This window comes from Cardiocondyla obscurior, linkage group LG15 (genome assembly GCF_019399895.1).
Source record: "Cardiocondyla obscurior isolate alpha-2009 linkage group LG15, Cobs3.1, whole genome shotgun sequence".
NCBI lineage: Eukaryota > Metazoa > Arthropoda > Insecta > Hymenoptera > Formicidae > Cardiocondyla > Cardiocondyla obscurior.
Window position 1 is genome coordinate 5610322 of NC_091878.1, and position 19219 is coordinate 5629540.

Below are 19219 nucleotides of genomic sequence, written 5' to 3' on the forward strand. Positions count from 1 at the left end.
GTATATATGTATACATATATATATACACAAAACTTGCTACGTTTATCTTATCTGATTACTGTGCAATGTACAGTGACTCTCAAAAGTATTCGGACACCAAAAAATTTTTATTATAAAGTAGTATATTCAAATAAGAAATGAAAATTAGATTAGCTTTTTTATAATACATTATTAATTTTACTTTGATATTGTACAGTGTTACTTTATATACGTATATACTTAATAAGTTAATACATACTAATTAATTTAACAAAAACATAGTGATTTATCATCTTAAAAAGTATTCGGACAAATAAAAATTAAATTTTTACAAAATAAAAATAAAATTAATATTTTGTTGATAATATTTGATTATAGGCATATTTAGGAATATTTAACAAATTTAAACAAACTTTAGGTAGCTTTAAACAACTCTGACTTTTCTTTTATTTTTTTATTTTGTATTTAAACATAAATTTTCATGGATTCAAATTGATGATTGTGGCGTGGGAAACTTTGACAATATATTCTTGAACAATCCTCGCTTGTGTTTAGGATCGTTGTCCTGGTAAAATTTAAAAGTATTTAATCCCTAATTTTAATTTTAATGTCTTAAAATGTTTAAATATTGATTCTTATCTAGAATATCATTGATAATGATGCCTAAACCATGACACTACCGGCATTTAAAACCTACAATTAAACACAGTGCCGGTAGTGTCATGGTTTAGGTGCATCAAGTTCGAGTTGGAGAATTAGTATTTATCGATGATATTCTAGATAAGAATCAATATTTAAACATTTTAAGACAAAATTTATTAAAATTAGCGGATAATTTAGGAATTAGAAATACTTTTAAATTTTACCAGGACAACGATCCTAAACACAAAGCGAGGATTGTTCAAGAATATCTGTTATATAATTGTCCAAAAGTTTTACACCCACCGCCACAATCATCGGATTTGAATCCCATAGAAAATTTATGGGATGAACTTGATCGCAGAATACGCAAGACATAATAAAAAATAAAAATGAATTGAAAGCGCGACTGAGAGAAGAGTGGAGTTTAATTAGCGTACAATACTTAAAAAAAATTTGTTTAAATATGCCTAAAAAGTTTGTTTAAATTTGTTTAAATATGCCTAAAATATGTTATACATCAAAAAGGTTATCCAACAAAATATTAATTTTATTTTTATTTTGTAAAAAACATTAATTTTATTTTATTACAATTTAGTGTCCGAATACTTTTGTAAGACGATAAATCACTATGTTTTTGTTAAATTAATTATTAAACAATGTATGTATTAACTTATTAAAGTAACACTGTACAATATCAAAGTAAAATTATTAATGTATTATAAAAAAAATGAGCCAATCTAATTCTTTCATTTCTTATTTGAATATACTACTTTATAATAAAAATTTTTTAGTGTCCGAATACTTTTTTGGGAGTCACTGTATGTCACTTAACGTGTATGTTATCAATTTATTTTATGCTCAAATACGCATAAATGATAAATGTTATACATTCATACCGTAGCATCAATAACAGTTACAATGATGTTCTATTTCAAGGTAAGAATATAAAACAAGTGCGATGTTAAAAATGATAAGAAAATTGTGTAAAGAAAATGTGTTGAAGTATCCTACGTCAATTTTTACGTGCATTTTACATTTTCGAGCTTTTATCGATCCAGAATACGGTGGTCGTACTTGCGATTTTGTTCATTTTTCACACGACTGCTATTGTAAAAAATATAGATATTATTTATGGGAAAAAGAATTTTGGGATTATGCAAGAGAAAAGATCTACTGCGTATATACTTATCACACCAGGCCTTAGGTTAATAATAAAAAAAATTAATGTATAAGAAACAGAAAATTCTAAGTATTCTAATTTGCAAAACTTTATTCCATTGAGAACAGAGAGAACATAAAGTTCTGTGCATCTTTGGCATTTCATATTAGGCTCTAATAACGTAGGTCGATTATAAAAATGTATGCACATAAAAAGAGATATGTCATAATTTTCTTTTTATACACGTATATCAACTCGACATATAAATTTACACAATAATCGTCTTAATTTTTTTTTATTGTATTATTTTTACTTTTACTAATTGCAAAAGTGACGTTAATCACGAACTTCTCGAATCACACTCTCTGCTACGTCTGCTAAACGAACAACAAGGATGTTTTAAATGACAATAATGCTATTTCACATACGCAGCTGACGGTTTGTATGTGCAGTTCAAGAAACGTGATAAATGCACAGATGCGGAATAATCGGTAGATATGCGAATGCATTTTTGTGCCAAAATGCCTCTAGTAAATGAATAAAATTTGTAGTTATTGCGATAGTCTGTAACGCTAGATAGGAACTACTAAGTAGTATTTAAAAGCTATGAAATTTTTAATTGACGGAATAAATTTATTGATAAAACTATCGGATCTATTGCATATTTGATAAAATCAATTTTAATAAAAACGCGATTTTGCACGTGCGCGCTCACATTAGTAGACGCGTTAAATAACACACTATTACTGAAGCACATAATTAACTTATCAAAGCATTACGATGTATCAACTTCCATTGCATATTACGGTCAGCACAGCGTATCGTGATAGAACGAGACATATACATATATATATACAGGGTGTCTCAGCCCATATGTAAAATCCTATACAGATAGGTAGGTCTTGGGGAGATAAATAAAAAAGTTTGTAACACGGTAATTTCGGGTCCGGAAAGCTCGTCGGAAGCCAAGGTACGAGTGAAAAGAACCGAGACGTGGTTAACGTAAAAGAATAAGTGATTTATTATACTTGCTTAAGAACGAAAGAAATAATGTAGAGAAACAAATAATACAATAGCATAATAATGAACTAAAACAACATCCGTCGAGAGCTGGATTTAACGTGAGAAACGGTTCGGGCCGCTTAGGCCGTATTGCGGGTGTCAATTCCACGGACACGGGGTGGCCGCCCGGGCCGTATCGGTCGTACGGTTTCCATGGTCGTGAATCGGCGGCGTGGGTTACAAGGTGGCCATTCAGGCCGTATCGTTCGGACAGTTTCCGCGGTCGCGAGTCGGCGGTGCCTGTTACAAGGCGGCCGTTCAGACCGTATCGTTCGGACAGTTTCCGCGATCGAGAGTCGGCGGTGCCGGTTACAAGGTAGACCGTTCAGGCCGTATCGGTCGTACAGTTTCCGCGGTCGCGAGTCGGCGGCGCAGGTTACAAGGCGGCCGTTCAGGCCGTATCGTTCGGACAGTTTCCGCGGTCGCGAGTCGGCGGTGCCGGTTACAAGGTAGGCCGTTCAGGCCGTATCGGTCGTACAGTTTCCGCGGTCGCGAGTCGGCGGCGCCGCAGCGTAATTTGCCTACGAGGCTGAACGATAGGGCAGTGTCGGCGAGAGAGAGAGAGCGATCCGGGAGCGCCCGGACGAGGGAAGACTCGGGAGCGCCCGAGTCGTGGACGAAGTGGTCACGAGGACGGCCGGGGGCGCCCGGTCGAGGGAAGGCTCGGGAGCGCCCGAGTCTCGGAGGTATCGTCGTCGAGGACGGCCGGGAGCGCCCGGTCGAGGAAAGGCTTGGGAACGCCCGAGTCCTGCAGAGCGAAGTCGGTTTCGAAAGCCGGGTGAGCCCGGTCAAGGAAAACTTGGGAGCGCCCAAGTCCTGGAGGATTGGATGCTGGGGTGCTCCCCAGCGCGGAAAAGGTGCCTCGTCTGCGCTCGAGGCGGCTTATATACCCGTGGGCCCGGGAGTGGGGGACACCCCACTCCCGAGCGGTCTGTGGCGGCGCGCGGTATGGGCGGTTGGACGGCCCGTGTTACCCGCTATGGTAATCCGCGCTACGCGCTGCAGGCGGCTGGTCGGTCCGCGCGTAAATTAAACTATGGCCGGAGCCGCGCGACGTTTTGGGCGAACGGTGGTGGTCGCGGCGCGGGGTCTAAAAGTTCCGTTTAGTGGCTTAATGCCACAGTTTTTAACATTTTGAAAATTTTCAATCGTTATTGAGAAAAAATTAATTTGTCTAGCGCAAGAGCGACAAGAAAGCTGCGGGTGAGTGAGCGCGACAGGCAAATGGCTAGGAATGGCGCCGTCGCCTATCGCGCTCACTCACGTGTAGCTTCCTTGTCGCTCTTGCGCTAGACAAATTAATTTTTTTCTCAATAAGTATTGAGAATTTTTCAAAACGTTAAAGAACTTTTACTTATCTCCCAAGACTTACCTATCTGTATAGGATTTTACACATGGGCTGAGACACCCTGTATAGGGTGTCTGGTTGAGCAGTGAGCATTTATAGATAGAACTGAAAATACAAATAGGAAAGTCCCGTACCATTTTGCAAAATTCTCAATCGTTATTGAATTAAAAATAAAAGCGTAAGAGCGACAAGGAAGCTGTGCGTAAGTGAGCGCGACAGACGACGGCGCCATTCCTAGCCATTCGCCTGTCGCGCTTACTCACGCGCAGCTTCCTTGTCGCTCTTACGCCTATACATTTTATGCATTTTAATTTTTTTCAATAACGATTGAGAATTTGCAAATGGTACGGCACTTTCCTATTTGTATTTTTGAGTTCTATCTATAACTAAGATATGCTCACTACTCAACCAGACACCTTGTATAAGTACAGGTACCAGAGGAGATATTAGTTTCAGTGTAAACTATTTAAGCAGATTTCAAAATTGTTATAATGATACACATTACAAATACGCTTTAAGAATTTTAAAATATCTGTATTTAACCAAGAATTTTAAATTAACTTACAAAAGATATACAAATGAAAAGATACTGAACTGTTTTATGGATGCTGACTGGGCTGGGGACACAGTAGATAGTGTTAGGATTCGTGGTTTAACATTATATTTGATTCGGATTTATTTAATAAACTGATTTTTTTTTTTTACAAAGATTTATTACTTTATTATCCTTTACATTAGATCTAGTTTCTATACTGTCAGACTACCGAATAATAATTCTTTATGGACTGAGACAGTCCCTACTACATGTGAGCGTAGTGGGAGTTCTTACTCTCTGCTTTGTGCGGTGTTTCGCTGATCCTAATTTTTCTTTCTTTTGTGCCGTTCTTCTTACTTTCACATGATCGCATCACTCACTCACATACACATAAATTTACTTATAATCTAACAGATAGGAAATCCACTTCAAGATTTGTAATACGATTATACAGGGTGTTTGAAATAAAGGTTTCCTTCCCGGTAACTGTAGATATATATCGGGAATACAAATCAAAAAGTCAGATATCATTTAGTAAAATTCGTAACGGTTACTGAGTAAATTACTGAATTTTGACGAATTAGCGCGGAGCACATAAGTCGGGCGGCAGGTGCGGGTGGGCCTTAGGAGAGAACGGGAGTGAAACGCCGCGCGACATTGTGGGGTGGGGATGGGAGGAGTCAACGCGTGGTGTGATAGACAATTGTCGCGCGGCGTTTCACCCCCGTTCTCTCCCTAAGGCCCACTCGTCTGCCGCGCCCGACTTATTATGTGCTCCGCTTTAATTCGTCAAAATTCAGTAATTTCTTACTCGGTAACGGTTACGAATTTTACTAAATGATATCTGACTTTTCGATTTGTATTCCTGATATCTATCTACAGTTACCGGGAAGGAAACCTTATTTCAAACACCCTGTATAGTAACGTTATATGTATATCTACTTTAAATTTAATTTACTCAAGTTTGTATCATTTCTTATGTTAATTGCTAATTGTGATTTAGTTTGTAAATTGCGTACCGATTAATTATTATTATACTTCCTAAGTTAATAACATGTTTTGAAGAAGAACCCTTCAAAGGGGGCGGCGTTGTTAGGATCGTCATTATCAATGCGTTCAAAATACAGTTAAATATTCGCGGCAAGCTTACGTTGCTTTCACTATAGCTCTTATTTGTTGAGATGCTTGACTACCCCATAATTGTCCCTAATCTGCTGCGCGCTCATTCGTTATTCACTCCAGGCGCATGCGTTTTAGCGCTTCTTCTTTGTTCGCGTTATGCTACCGACACTTTTTCGCAAAACGTCTTTCTGTACACAGTGTGAGTGTGAAATAAAGACAGAAAAAATCAGAACTGAAGGACTCGCAGCAATTATTCCTGCTCAGCATTATTACGCAAGGCTGGGTCAAGCAAGAAGAGTCGACGCAAGGGCTCATACGAATATTAATTCGGTCCTTAACCAAACAGGTTGGTTATTTAAATTTCTCAATGTAATTGACGCGGGTTGCGCTTCCCGACGTTTTTTTTCAAATATTTTGTATGCGCTTTCTATAATCGACGCGAGACCCCGGTATCTATTAAAGCAATTAGCTTACAATCTACGTCGTTAATCCGGGTGACGGTTACGAATGGGCTGGCCACTTTCATCTCCGTGGGCTCGGCTACGGCCGCCATGTCTTCATTTGCAGGGCTCATTGCTAATGACGGTGCGCTGCAACTCGCCACCACGTTGCCGGTCGAAGCGGCCGTCCTTGGTCTCGTGGCCGCCGGCTGAGGCTTCGCCGCATCTTCTTGTCTCCTCCGAGCCGTACACTCCGCCAGCCGATTTCCCGGTAACCTGCAATAAAAACAGGCGGGATCCGCCCAGCATGCGTATAACAAATGCCCTTGCCACCCGCAATTGCGACAGTTCGTGGTCGCCTGTCTTTCCGTTCTCCCGGCCAACCTTCTCGAGACCGCTGGTCGTCCTCCAGCTTGCGCCGCCATCCTTCCTTCGCTCGTCACCGGTAATCATCCTCTGTCCATCTCGGTCAATCCCTCTTTGATGTGGCGCATCTAATCGAGAAACTCTTTTATCGTAGGCTCCCTCAACGCCAAGGTTGTACTTTTAAGTGCCGGCTGTGAGATTTCTCCGATCAGAAGAATGATTTTCTCGCAAGTTGGCAGATTCAACCGCCGGATCAACGTTAATTTGTCCATTGAGTATTGATCGAATGTCTCGCGACTTTGGGTCCACTTTCGGGCCTCCACTTGTTGCATCACTCAACATATTGGCACTTTTCTATTGAATACTTTTATGAGCTCGATTCGGAGGTCTTTCCATGACCCAACTTCTTTTTATAGCTCATACTATTGTTTCGCGGTATCTCGTAGTCTACTCGAAGCCGCAAGTAATGTCATACCGTCCGATACACCCTGGATCATGGCGACGCGATCAATCTGATTCGTTCAAAGGAGCACGTTCTTCTTTTCCGTGCCTTCGAACTCGGGGATTTGTGTCGCGAGCCATTTAACGGTAGCACCTGATTCTATAAAGGCTGTACCTGATCTACTGTGGCCTGATGCTGTTCTTTGCAGTTTCTCTCGAAACCCGTTAATCTCCAGCTGCGGTCCCGTCGGCCACGAGTCGATCCTCTGCGGTTCAGGCGGCGGTAGAACCCTACAGGGTCGGATGGAGACCTCGCTCCTGCAGTCAACGCTTGCATGAAGAACGTGAATAGTTCCTCTTGTTGGTCCATCATTTTCTTTTGTAGCTGTATCATATCTCTTTGCTCCTGCTGCTGGTCAAGCTTTAGGCGCTTATATATTCGCGCTTGTTGGCGGCTTATTTCTCCAGTTACGCTCGTCATTACTTCGCGTAGCTCTCTCGTCAGTGGGTAGTATTCCGCCATTCCTCGGGGCTCCGCTGACCCGCCGTCCGCTCCGCTCGCCGACGATCCAGCGGCTGTCTCGTCGATTGTTCTGATACGTTCTAGATGCTCTAATATCGTCGCTATTAACGAGGCTCGAGTCGCTTCTTCGCCGCAGTCGGGGAGACCATAACTTATGGCCTCCGTCCGCAGATCTTTTATGGTCATCTCCTCGAGGCGAGCTTTTTCCATTTTCGGTGCGAGTCTCACACTCGTTCGCACACTCTTGATAAGCCACAATTGGGTCGCGGCCGATTTCGCTAATTCACTTGTTGCGTCTTCTAGTTTCTCCGATCACTTTAACTCACCGTCGTCTTCCGAAATTCGCGATATTTTCGCCGAATTTTACAATATTTCGCGGTATTCACTCTATTCGCGGTACATCTTTGAGCGCGTCGGACCTTTTATCCCACTTCTGAAAAATAACTGTAAGCGTTCGTGCCGCTTATATTGTTTGTCCTCTGCTTTTCACTTAAATAAATTTGCACGAAGGCTGACTCGTTTCGCTGGCTAATAATTAAATCTTAAATTTATTACTATAAAGAATATTAATTACTATAAAGACGCCCTATACAATGATTTCGGCCACCGCCGTATCTAACGAACACGTCGCTTTCTTTCTTTTTTTAATTTTTATCGGATAATTTTATGCGTCACGCGCTATTTCTTTTATCAGCCTTTCGAGGTCATGTTCAAACGCTCACTGCTCTGGAGCTTGCGATCGCTTCGCGTTAGCGCCGTGTTTCCTTTCTCAAAACCGCTACCTTTTCCTCGAAAGGCATGAGGCATCCGCGTGACGAATTCACGTGACAATCACGCACGATCCTTACACTTGCAATTTCTAATAATATCGGTAAAAACAATTCTTTAACATTATCGAACTTACAGTTACCCGTATTTTTTAAATTTTATAAAAATTTTAAATTAAAATAACGTTTGGATTATTTTGTAATTATACTGTGCTTTTTATAGTATCTATTGATAAAAATAATAAACGCAAACCAGAAAAAACTATAAAGATGTCTTACGATATAGAAACTTCAATTTCAATTGCAAGCAAAAATATGTTTATCGTTTCTCAAAACATTGGTATGGATATTATTTTATTACACAATATGTCCTATAATATAAATATTAACTCACTGCATTACGTATCTTCAGCTGATTCTGTGTTACTATCTTTCAATTAGAGATGACAATTACTTTGTATAAAAATCAAAATTTATAATATGAGTTTTACAAATGAGAATTACAATTAACGCCGCGGGGATGGTACGCGGTCGTGGCCGGTTTAATTAACGCGAAAAGGCGGGTGTAAGTCCTTCGTATTCGAACACGCGGCGGCACGCGGTGAGCACGTGTTCGCCTTGTAAGATCCGCACTGAATTTAGGATGAGTTCCTGGTGAGTTTTACTATAGGGTAAAGTCTGTCCTTTTGATGGTTATATAGAGTTCGCAATGAGTCTAAACTGCAAGCACAATTATATTAATTATGAGACCAAAACGCTGCGAAATCTGACGAGTTACTGAGCACGAGGTTTAACACGCCTCGTGCTGCAGGATGATGTCTTCCAGAAGATTCTTGGCGTGTTGCACACTGCGAAGATGATTTGGATAAGTTGTACTGGAGACAAAGCGATGAGTTGAACAATGAGTAGCACGATGAGTAGCACGATGAGTAAAAATTCTGAGAGAAGCACACTGCACGTTGTTGCACACGAGGTGATGCTTGGCACTGCTGAGTGAATGATGATAAGCCTCGAGCCGGCAACGCCTTCGAGAATCGGAGGCAATTATCGAACGACGGATCGATATCGATCCGTCGCCGGCGATCGGCTACGAGGTGCTGCCCCCGCGGCGGTCACATGATTAATTACTAAATTGAAATCTTTTAACATACTTAAACATCTTAAAAGTATATAGATTAACTTAAATTAATTAAGATAAATGTATTTCATTTCTTTTAGACACTTTTGATACAAACAATGTTAAAAAACCTATAAAAATCAATACATGTAACGGTAATGCGAGAAAGGAACTAAATATAATGATTCAACATAGGAAGCAAAGCCACGAATTATAAATGATACCATCAGTAAGTATTTCTTTTGATGAAACTGATATATATATGTACAGTTATAATTTAATACAACAATCAATACCCTTTTGTTTTAATTAAACTATAAAGGAAAAGTATTGTTTTAGTATCTCTTGCTTGTAATGAGTACAACACTATAAGTTTAGGAAAATAAAATTTTCTGGACAATTTTTATAATGCAAATGTCAATGAAGAATTAGTTGCAAGTAAACACATAATAATTTTTGTTATAGTTATTATTTTTGTACATTGTTTATTCTTAGTCACTAATGTTATAAAATATAATTGATAACACAGGAATGGACAACATCAAGATTAAAAATTTGACTTTTGATAAAACAACTTTCGATCAATCTTTGGACATTTGTGATTTGTCGGATACTGCATTTAAACATGTTAAAGATATTTTCAACATTTCCAATATTTCCAAAGTTGACGTGATCGAATTAAAACAACAAGGTCTAAAGTATACACTGTTTTATATGTAAAAATTTTAACGCTTAGCTGTAACAAATATATTAAAATAACTCTTTGTGCAAACTATTTTGTAGGTACACAGCAATTGTCTAATTCATTAGTTAGATAGAAGTTAATGACAGGTATACAATTTTATTTTTATTTTACTGTCAAATTGAAAACAGTTTTTGTTAAATTAAAAAATATGATACAGGAATTATGTAGTGTTGCCGTGGAATATAGAAACCGTAGAAGAATCATATGGTAGGCAGGATGGTAGTGTTAAAGATGCACAATTTCCACCACATTTTAATTTGTCAGACGTGCGTGAAGAAGATAGTACGTAAACATTTTAGTAAATATGTGGCGAGGGCAGAGGCCTCGCGAACACCGACCGTAGACGGCACGATGCCGTCCCAGAGGTAATCCGGGCGAACATCGGCCTGGGTGCCGCGGACGCGAGACACGGGGTTCGTCGAACAACAACCGATCCGACGATGGCGCGCGCCGCCGAGTTGAGAGTGGGAGTTCCCTCACTATATAAGCCGAGCTCGCAGTAGAGCAAGCATTTTGTTCGGTTCCAATCCTCGACCCAAACACATCCTCTAGATCCTACGGCTTTGGGTGCTCCCGAAGCCTCTCACATACTCTCCGACTCAGGCGCTCCCGAGTCGAACCCGGGCGCTCCTGGTGAGAGTTTCCGCTGCCTTGGGCGCTCCCAAGGCAGAGTATAGATTTAGGCAGTGGTCGCAGATTTTAGACGGGCAACATACGCACACTAGGCACAATGCCGTGTCCGTGTGTGCCCGTAGCGCCTGCTAATGCTTCGGACGCAGAGAACTCAACTCGGAATCGCGGCTTCCACGCGTACAGATACAGAGGCTCGTCCGTGTAAAGCCAGCGTTTCGGCTGCCGTCGGATAGAAGAACAGGCCAGACTTATACACTGTCTGTCCTGTTCTTTCGTGGCGTCGCCGGCAGATATCGCAGATCCGCTTCTCGGTAACATCGCGGAGTCTTAAATAATTTTAAGTAGTACGAAATCCGAGTCACCGAATTGTGTATGGTCCGACATTTTCAAAGTATAATGTAATATAAGTTTTTAATGTACAATGCAACAAAAATTTTCCGTCCCACTTAAACAGACTGCGGACTGTCGGTTGTATATACTTTTCATATTTTCTGTAAGTACAACCGGTGTGGTTAAAAATTTTTGATGCATTCTACACATCTGATTTATCTGAAAGCAATATAATATTAGCACAAATAAATATATGTAACATGTATACAAGCGCGCGCCTGTATTTTAATTAAAGGTAATAAGACAATTGTCTTATTTAATTAACTAAATAAAGAATTTGTAGAAAAAAGCATGCAACTTGCCAATCTGCATGAGCATCAGCGGAGTTGTATATTTCAGGCGGTGGCTGTAACATAAAATAAAACATATTATTGTAGACATGAATATTGGTTAATCAAATTAGTAAAAAAAAAAAGTAAAAGGGATATTTAATAAAGATTTTATAAAGTAAATTTATGCTCACCTAAGAGTTGCTCCGCCGATGCATGATGCTCCTCCTTTGAGATGGGATGTGTCGAGTCATCTTTTCGCGCACTGGAAACTCTCGCGAAATACTGTCATTAACCACTAACACTATCACTCATAATTTAAATTATCACTCATTAGTTTACATTATCACTCATAGTTTAAATTATTATTAAAACACGGCACCCCGTATTATAAACGAAAACGCGAAACTGTACACTCACACTCACTCACATAATATTCACCGCGCACTTTATTACACTATGACTCATAGTTTAAATTATTATAAAACAAGGAAAAATTGTTCGAATAAGAATTTAAAACTACTAAAATACGCATCGCACAATCCGGCGTAACGCGAATCTCTCAAGCAGCAGATGCCAATTTCCCGAATTGCGTGCAGTAGCGCACGCACTATCAGACACGGCTAACGATCCAGAAAACGACACTCCGCGAGGGACAGACGAATACTCCGGCTGTACAACGATCAATTAAAAAATAAATTAAAAACGCGAATTACTATATCCCGAAAGCGCGAAACAATATTCCGTTCACGAGAAAAGCGACCTTGTTTTATAATAACTTAAACACGTCTGTACGCGATCTGGCGCGATCGCGTTAGTTTAAAGATAGATTTGCTCAGCAATGAGCTCGACGCGTGATCGATTGAGCAGGGATGAGATGGAGGGTCGATCGCAGGTATTGAAAAAAAAGAGCCCGAAGAATTAAACGACAGAAAGGAACTCACTGTATTTACAAAAAAACACAAAAAATACAATCGCGCCGCTGAAGTCAGAGAACTTAGTAACCGAGCGGAAATCTTCTCGACCCGGCTGATCCGTCGGAAATCTTGACGGTAGATGAGTGATCTACCCGGCCGTCGGAGATCTTGCCGCGGACGACGGAGATCTTGAGAGCGCGAGCCGGGATTGCCGCGAGCGCGAATCCCTGTACTCCAGCGGTAACGATTACGTGTAGATAGATTGGCGCCGAGGTAATAAATTCACGGAAAGCGAATTTATTGAATTGCGATTAAGAGCGCGAGATAAAGAAAATTATAAGAGGCTAGACGTAAGTCGTCGCGTGAGCGCGAGCCGATACAAAGGCGAGACGCACACGTGCGGAGTTCGAGCGAAACTGAACGTCTTTTCGCGGTACTGAGCCCAGGATAGTCGGAACCTGGCGACGAAAACACAGAGAAGTCAGCGAAATTCGGTTTGAACTGGATTAGGCTGACTTCTGCCGAAAACAAAACGCTTGGAACCATCGGCGATCCAAGGATATCGACAAAATCAACAAATACGCGACGATTGGGCTCGAAATATCGCGACGCTGGAGCACATACTGGGCGCGAGAATTACAATATAATTTAGCCGCGCTGCAATTCGCAGTCGAATGAACATACCGCCCGCGTTGAAATAATGCATTTCGAAAAATTACAACGGCGGATTACGTCTCAACAAAATTGTCGCGGTTCACCAGACCCTACAGAATTGTCGCCGGTATCAATAAGCTAAATCTATACAAGGCAAAGAATACAGCGATGATATGACACGTCGTCAAGGTCGATGGCGCAGCGCAGACAATAATATGTGAAGTCAACTAAAGTATCCACGAAGAAAAGAGCATACAAGAAAGTTAAGCAAAAAAAAAATGTAACGTGAAGAGACAATGACTAACAATGATAAGATGTACAATGATCGACGGATCGCATTCTACGTAGCTGTTGTCTCGACATCGATCGGCAAGACACACAATTTCGAGAGAGGCCGTTTATACTCAGAATGCGCGGTTCTGATTGACGCAACGCGAGTTAGCCCGTCAGGGCCGGGAAAGCATTCAACCACTCGTCCGAGCTCCCATTTACAAGGAGGCAGCGCGGAATTCTTTAAGATTACGAGCTGCCCAACGCGGAGAGCAGGTAGCACCTTACGCCATTTAGCGCGCTGCTGAAGCGTGTTAACATAATCATCATACCATAGAGACCACAATCGTTCAGTCATATGGTGAATCATTTGCCAACGGCTCAAACGATTTTCGGCCAAGTCTAGCGTGGATTCCTCGGGGGGAGCGGTTAATGCTGACCCGATTAAAAAGTGACCCGGAGTGAGCACGTCAAACGAATCGCACGAATCGCTCAGAGGGGCGATAGGCCGTGAATTTAGGCAAGCTTCCACGCGGCAAATTAACGTAGAGAACTCTTCGAATGTGAGAGTGTGCGCACCGAGGACGCGACGCAGATGATATTTTACGCTTTTAACTCCTGCCTCCCACAAACCACCGAAATGTGGAGCGGAAGGAGGAATAAAATGCCATGAAATTTGATCACTGGCATTGCGACTCTGAAAATTCGGATCTCGGACGGAGTTTCGATAGGCGGCGGTCAGCTCACGATCAGCTCCAACGAAGGTCGTGCCGTTATCGGAGTACACGTTTTTCGGACAGCCGCGGCGGGCACAGAAGCGCGAAAATGCATTTAAGAACGCCGGCGTGGAATAATCTGATACGAGCTCCAAGTGCACGGCGCGAGTAGCTAAACACACGAACAATGAGATATAACACTTGGTTGATTTGATACCGCGACCTCCGGAGGCGCGAACAAAAAACGGACCCGCATAATCCAGTCCGCAATGCAAAAAACATCGTGCAGGCGCGGAAACGCGATAACGCGGAAGATCGCCCATCAATTGCGAGGGGGATACGGCGCGTTCTCGCACGCAGATTACGCATTTGTGTACCACGAAGCGAACCAAACTTCGCGCGCGAAGAATCCAGTATTCGCGTCGCAACGTATTCAGGGTAAGCTGCAGTCCGGCGTGCATCGAACGGAGATGTGCGTGCGACGCAATGAGTCTCACCAACCCGTGAGGTGCCAAGACAATCGGATGTCGAATTGAAAATGCGAGTGGCGCATGGCGAAGGCGTCCACCGACACGAATAAGTCCGTCACGGTCAAGAAAGACATTAAGCGCACTAAGCGAACTTTTAACGGACAGCGGCTTATTTTGTGACAGCGCATGCAACTCGTGTGAAAATACAGCTGTCTGAATGTATTTTAGCCAAAACAGTTTGGCAATGGCACATTCGTCCGCCGTAATAACCGACGAACATCGCTCAGCTTGTCGGAGGTTATTTTTGCGACGACACAGCGCGAAAAATCGAAACAGATACGCGGTGACGCGAATTAACTTTGGCCACGAAGAGAATCGCTCGGCCAAATCAAAATGCTCGGAAGCGACGGACGCTGTTAACGCGGTGAGCTTACGTTCCAACGGCGCGGTAGGAGGGACGGTCGCGATCGAATTTGGCCACTGTTCTGACGAGAGCTTAAGCCACGGGGGCCCGTGCCACCAAAGTGGGTGATTCAGCAGGTCGCTTCCTAGTAGTCCGCGTGACGCACAATCCGCGGGGTTATCCTTCGTGACTACATGACGCCAAGAAACATTCGCGAGACGGTTTTGAATGTCCGCGACTCGATTTGCCACGAACATTTTCCAATGAGACGGGGGTTGCTTTAGCCACGCTAGGACGATTGACGAATCAGTCCAACAAGTGCATGAGATGGCCTTGGGGAGGATTTCGCGAACGAATTCGATTAATTTAGCCAGCAGCACGGCTGCGGAGAGCTCCAAACGCGGAATGCTTAACAGCTTAAGCGGAGCAACTTTCGACTTCCCGACTAACAATGACGTTGTGACCGTTCCGGAGGAGGATATAACTCGAGCATAGACAACGGCCGCGTACGCATCACTGGAGGCATCCGCAAATCCGTGGAGTTCGATAGAAGCTGAGTCAGATTCCACTCCGATCCACCGAGGAACATGCAATGAATTTAATTGACTGAGGCTCGAATAAATTTTTTGCCATCGCGTTAAAATTGACGGAGGAACAAGCTCATCCCATGCGGCCTTGAGTTTCCAGAGACGCTGGATCAAGATCTTTGCGCAGATGATCGTCGGAGTACCCCACCCCATTGGATCATAAAATTTGGCAATCGTCGACAAAATTTCGCGCTTCGTCGTGGGGGCGGACCCGTCAAGCGACACGCGGAACCGGAATTCATCGGAGTGAGGCAGCCAGTGAATGCCAAGAATCTTTAATTGTTCGTCTAACAACGGAATCGGATTGCATGCTAGACCATGGTCAGCGGGATTGATGTCCGCCAGCAATTTTGACGAGTTACTGGCCCATTTCCGCAAGGTGAACCGACCACGATTTAGCAGTTCAATAAGTTGATCGCGTTTTTCCACGAGTAGAGAGACGCTATGAGCGCCGAAAAGGACGTCGTCTACATAGATGTGATCACGCAAGATGTCCCGAGCGAGGGGAAAATTGTGGCCGTCATCCAGCGAGAGCTGCTGAAGAACGCGCAATGCGAGAAATGGGGCGCACGCCGTACCGTACGTGACGGTCAATAATTGATATTCGCGTATTGCGTCGGTTGAACCGGGCGACCACAGGATCCGCTGATAATCGATATCACTTTCGGCGACAAGGATCTGGCGGTACATTTTCGCGATGTCCGCCGTACATACATATCGAAATAGTCGCCATCTAAGTATAACAGTTGGCAGATCGCTTTGCAATTTCGGCCCGGAGTACATATGCTCGTTGAGACTCGAACCGTTCGACGTAAGACTCGACGCATTAAACACGACGCGAATTCGAGACGTAGCGCTATCGAGACGATATACAGGATGATGTGGAATGAATACTTCCTGTGAACCTGACGATGTGGCGATTCGCATGTGACCGAGAGATTCGTATTCGGTCATGAACGCACGATACTCTGCAGCTTGTGCAGGATTGCTCTGAAAGCGACGCAATAACGATTTAAGGCAACTGAGCGCTTTAGTTTTAGACGAGCCGATGTCAATCGGCGGCGGCGTCTTAAACGGAATGCGTACGACGTATCGGCCGTCGGTCTGGCGAGCGTGAGTATTTACAAAATGAGCCTCGCATTCGTTGTCCTCGCGTGATGAGTCGCGATGCGCGGGGGGTTCTTCCGTTTGCCAGAACCTTTCGAGTGCGTTAGCGAGGTCGAGCGATTCACTGTTGTGAGTGACGGTGAGATGCACTGTCACGTTCGCGAGGGGTTCTTTCTGGTCGGCAGCGTCACCGATACGCGAGTCGATTGGGCCCGACACTATCCACCCGAAAATAGTATTTTGCGCTATCGGCTGAGTTGGAGCGCCCTTCTTTAATCCGTCAAGAATAATCTCGTTATAAATGTCAGCACCGAGGATGACATCAATCGGTTTAGAACTGGCGGGATTGAGATCGGCGAGTTGAATATTTAGTAGATGCGGAAGCGAAAGAATACCGGCGTTACCGCGAGGCGCATATGAGGTGAGAGTAGGCATAATTACCGCGAGGCGGTCGATCGACGGCACTTGTCTATCAACGGGTGAAATAGAAATGTTACCGACGAAATTATATGTACCGACATTCGAACCGCCGACGGCCGCAACCGAGATCGGAAATCGGATTCGCTTTAATTTGAGCAATCTCGCCACGGACTCCGACACGAAGGTCATTTCGGAGCCTTGATCAATCAGGGCTCGCACACGCAATTGGCGGCCTGAAGAGCTGGATACCGAGATCCATGCAGTGGCGAGCAGTACAGTGGTCGGTCGCTGAGGCGAAGCGCGGGACGCAACGAGCGCGGTGATCTCGGCATTTTGAGACGGCGGTGCCGCTGCATCGCTATTCGATGGTTCTGGTGGAGAGGCGGAACTCGAGCCGGCGGAATTTTCACCGTGCAGCATGGTGTGATGTCTCTGATGACATTTCCGACACGTGAATTTGCTATTGCAATCGCGAACTCCGTGATTGCCGCTTAGACAATTAAAACAGCGTTTGTGCACTTGAGTTAGGTTACGCCGCTGGCTCGAATTTCCCTTTACAAACGAGGGGCACGAACTAAAGAAATGACGAGACTGACAAATCGGACAGATAGACACGGACCCGACATTTGACGGCGCGGAACGTCCGCGAAGCGGAGTCGCAGCAACCGCGGTATCAGGAGCAGGAGCGGACACGGAGCGCGTAGATGCCGTCGCAACATTGACTTTGTGCGGAACATTCTTTACTCCCGACGGACGCGACGAGGTAACGACGACGTCATCGAGAGCGCGCTGACGAGATTGCAAGAAATCCAGCAGCTCTGTCGTGGTCGGAAGCGTGTCGGAGTCGCTTATTCGCATGCTCCAGGCTTTTCGAGTAGAATTATCTAATCGTTGGCTGATGATGTACACAAGCATATCATGCCACAAGTCGCGCGACCGACGATTCAGATTTTTTAAGGCGGTGAGCGACGCACTCACCTTATCGATCAGGCCCTGAAGGTCGCTCGCGGATTCTTTAGTGATAGACGGGAGATTCAAAAGCGTCGATAAATGACCACGAATTAAGCGCCGTTTATTTTCAAATCGCGTACTCAACGCTTTCCACGCAACATCGAAATTCTCCGCCGTAACGGGTAATTCACGCACACATTCGAGGGCACTACCGGTAAGGCAGGAGAGCAAGTAGTGCATACGCGCGAAATCCTTCAACTCTCGATTTTGAATGATTAAAGCTGTAAACCGATCCCGAAAATGTTCCCATTGCTCCAGACTCCCGTTGAACGGAGGGAGTGAGATGGGAGGCAAATGAGAAAGCGCGAGATTCGGTCGCGAAAGAAGCGAGGCATTGTCACTGCCTGAATGATTAAGACTCACGACCGGGGGTTCAAGAGACTCGAGCGACTCGTTCATGTAGTCCAATGCAGCTTGGTAGGCGTCCTCAACCTCATCGAAGACGTTGTTTTTGAAATAGGGAGTGGTAGCTTGAGTAGTCTCGTCCACTAGCCTTAACAGCTCAGAATGATCCAGGAAGAATCGCGCCCAATTGTCCTTGATCGTCGAGATGCGAGAGCGCAATGTCGCGGGTGTGACATTAGCGCGGCCGAGTTTTTTCAAATTATCCACCGCTCGAATAATACTGCGTTGGAGTTGCCCTTGAGCGAGCAAGAGTTGCTTAGCGGCGTCGTTCATAATAGCGGAGGAGCGCACCTCTTTGAGATCCTTGCACACGCGTCGAATCCGGCTCGAAGGACCAACAATTTATGTACGCGATCTGGCGCGATCGCGTTAGTTTAAAGATAGATTTGCTCAGCAATGAGCTCGACGCGTGATCGATTGAGCAGGGATGAGATGGAGGGTCGATCGCAGGTATTGAAAAAAAAGAGCCCGAAGAATTAAACGACAGAAAGGAACTCACTGTATTTACAAAAAAAAACACAAAAAAAATACAATCGCGCCGCTGAAGTCAGAGAACTTAGTAACCGAGCGGAAATCTTCTCGACCCGGCTGATCCGTCGGAAATCTTGACGGTAGATGAGTGATCTACCCGGCCGTCGGAGATCTTGCCGCGGACGACGGAGATCTTGAGAGCGCGAGCCGGGAATTGCCGCGAGCGCGAATCCCTGTACTCCAGCGGTAA

At 43.9% G+C, this 19219-nt stretch overlaps 1 protein-coding gene across 1 annotated transcript; it reads right to left on the reverse strand.

Annotated features, from left to right (window-relative positions):
- Positions 1-11604: 11604 nt before the first annotated feature.
- LOC139108569 (uncharacterized) lies at positions 11605-18771 on the reverse strand. The gene is made up of 2 exons (XM_070666969.1): positions 15000-18771; positions 11605-11615 (listed from the first exon to the last, which is right to left on the reverse strand). Exons 1-2 carry the CDS (start codon positions 18769-18771, stop codon positions 11605-11607), a joined length of 3783 nt encoding a protein of 1260 aa, XP_070523070.1.
- Positions 18772-19219: the final 448 nt, after the last annotated feature.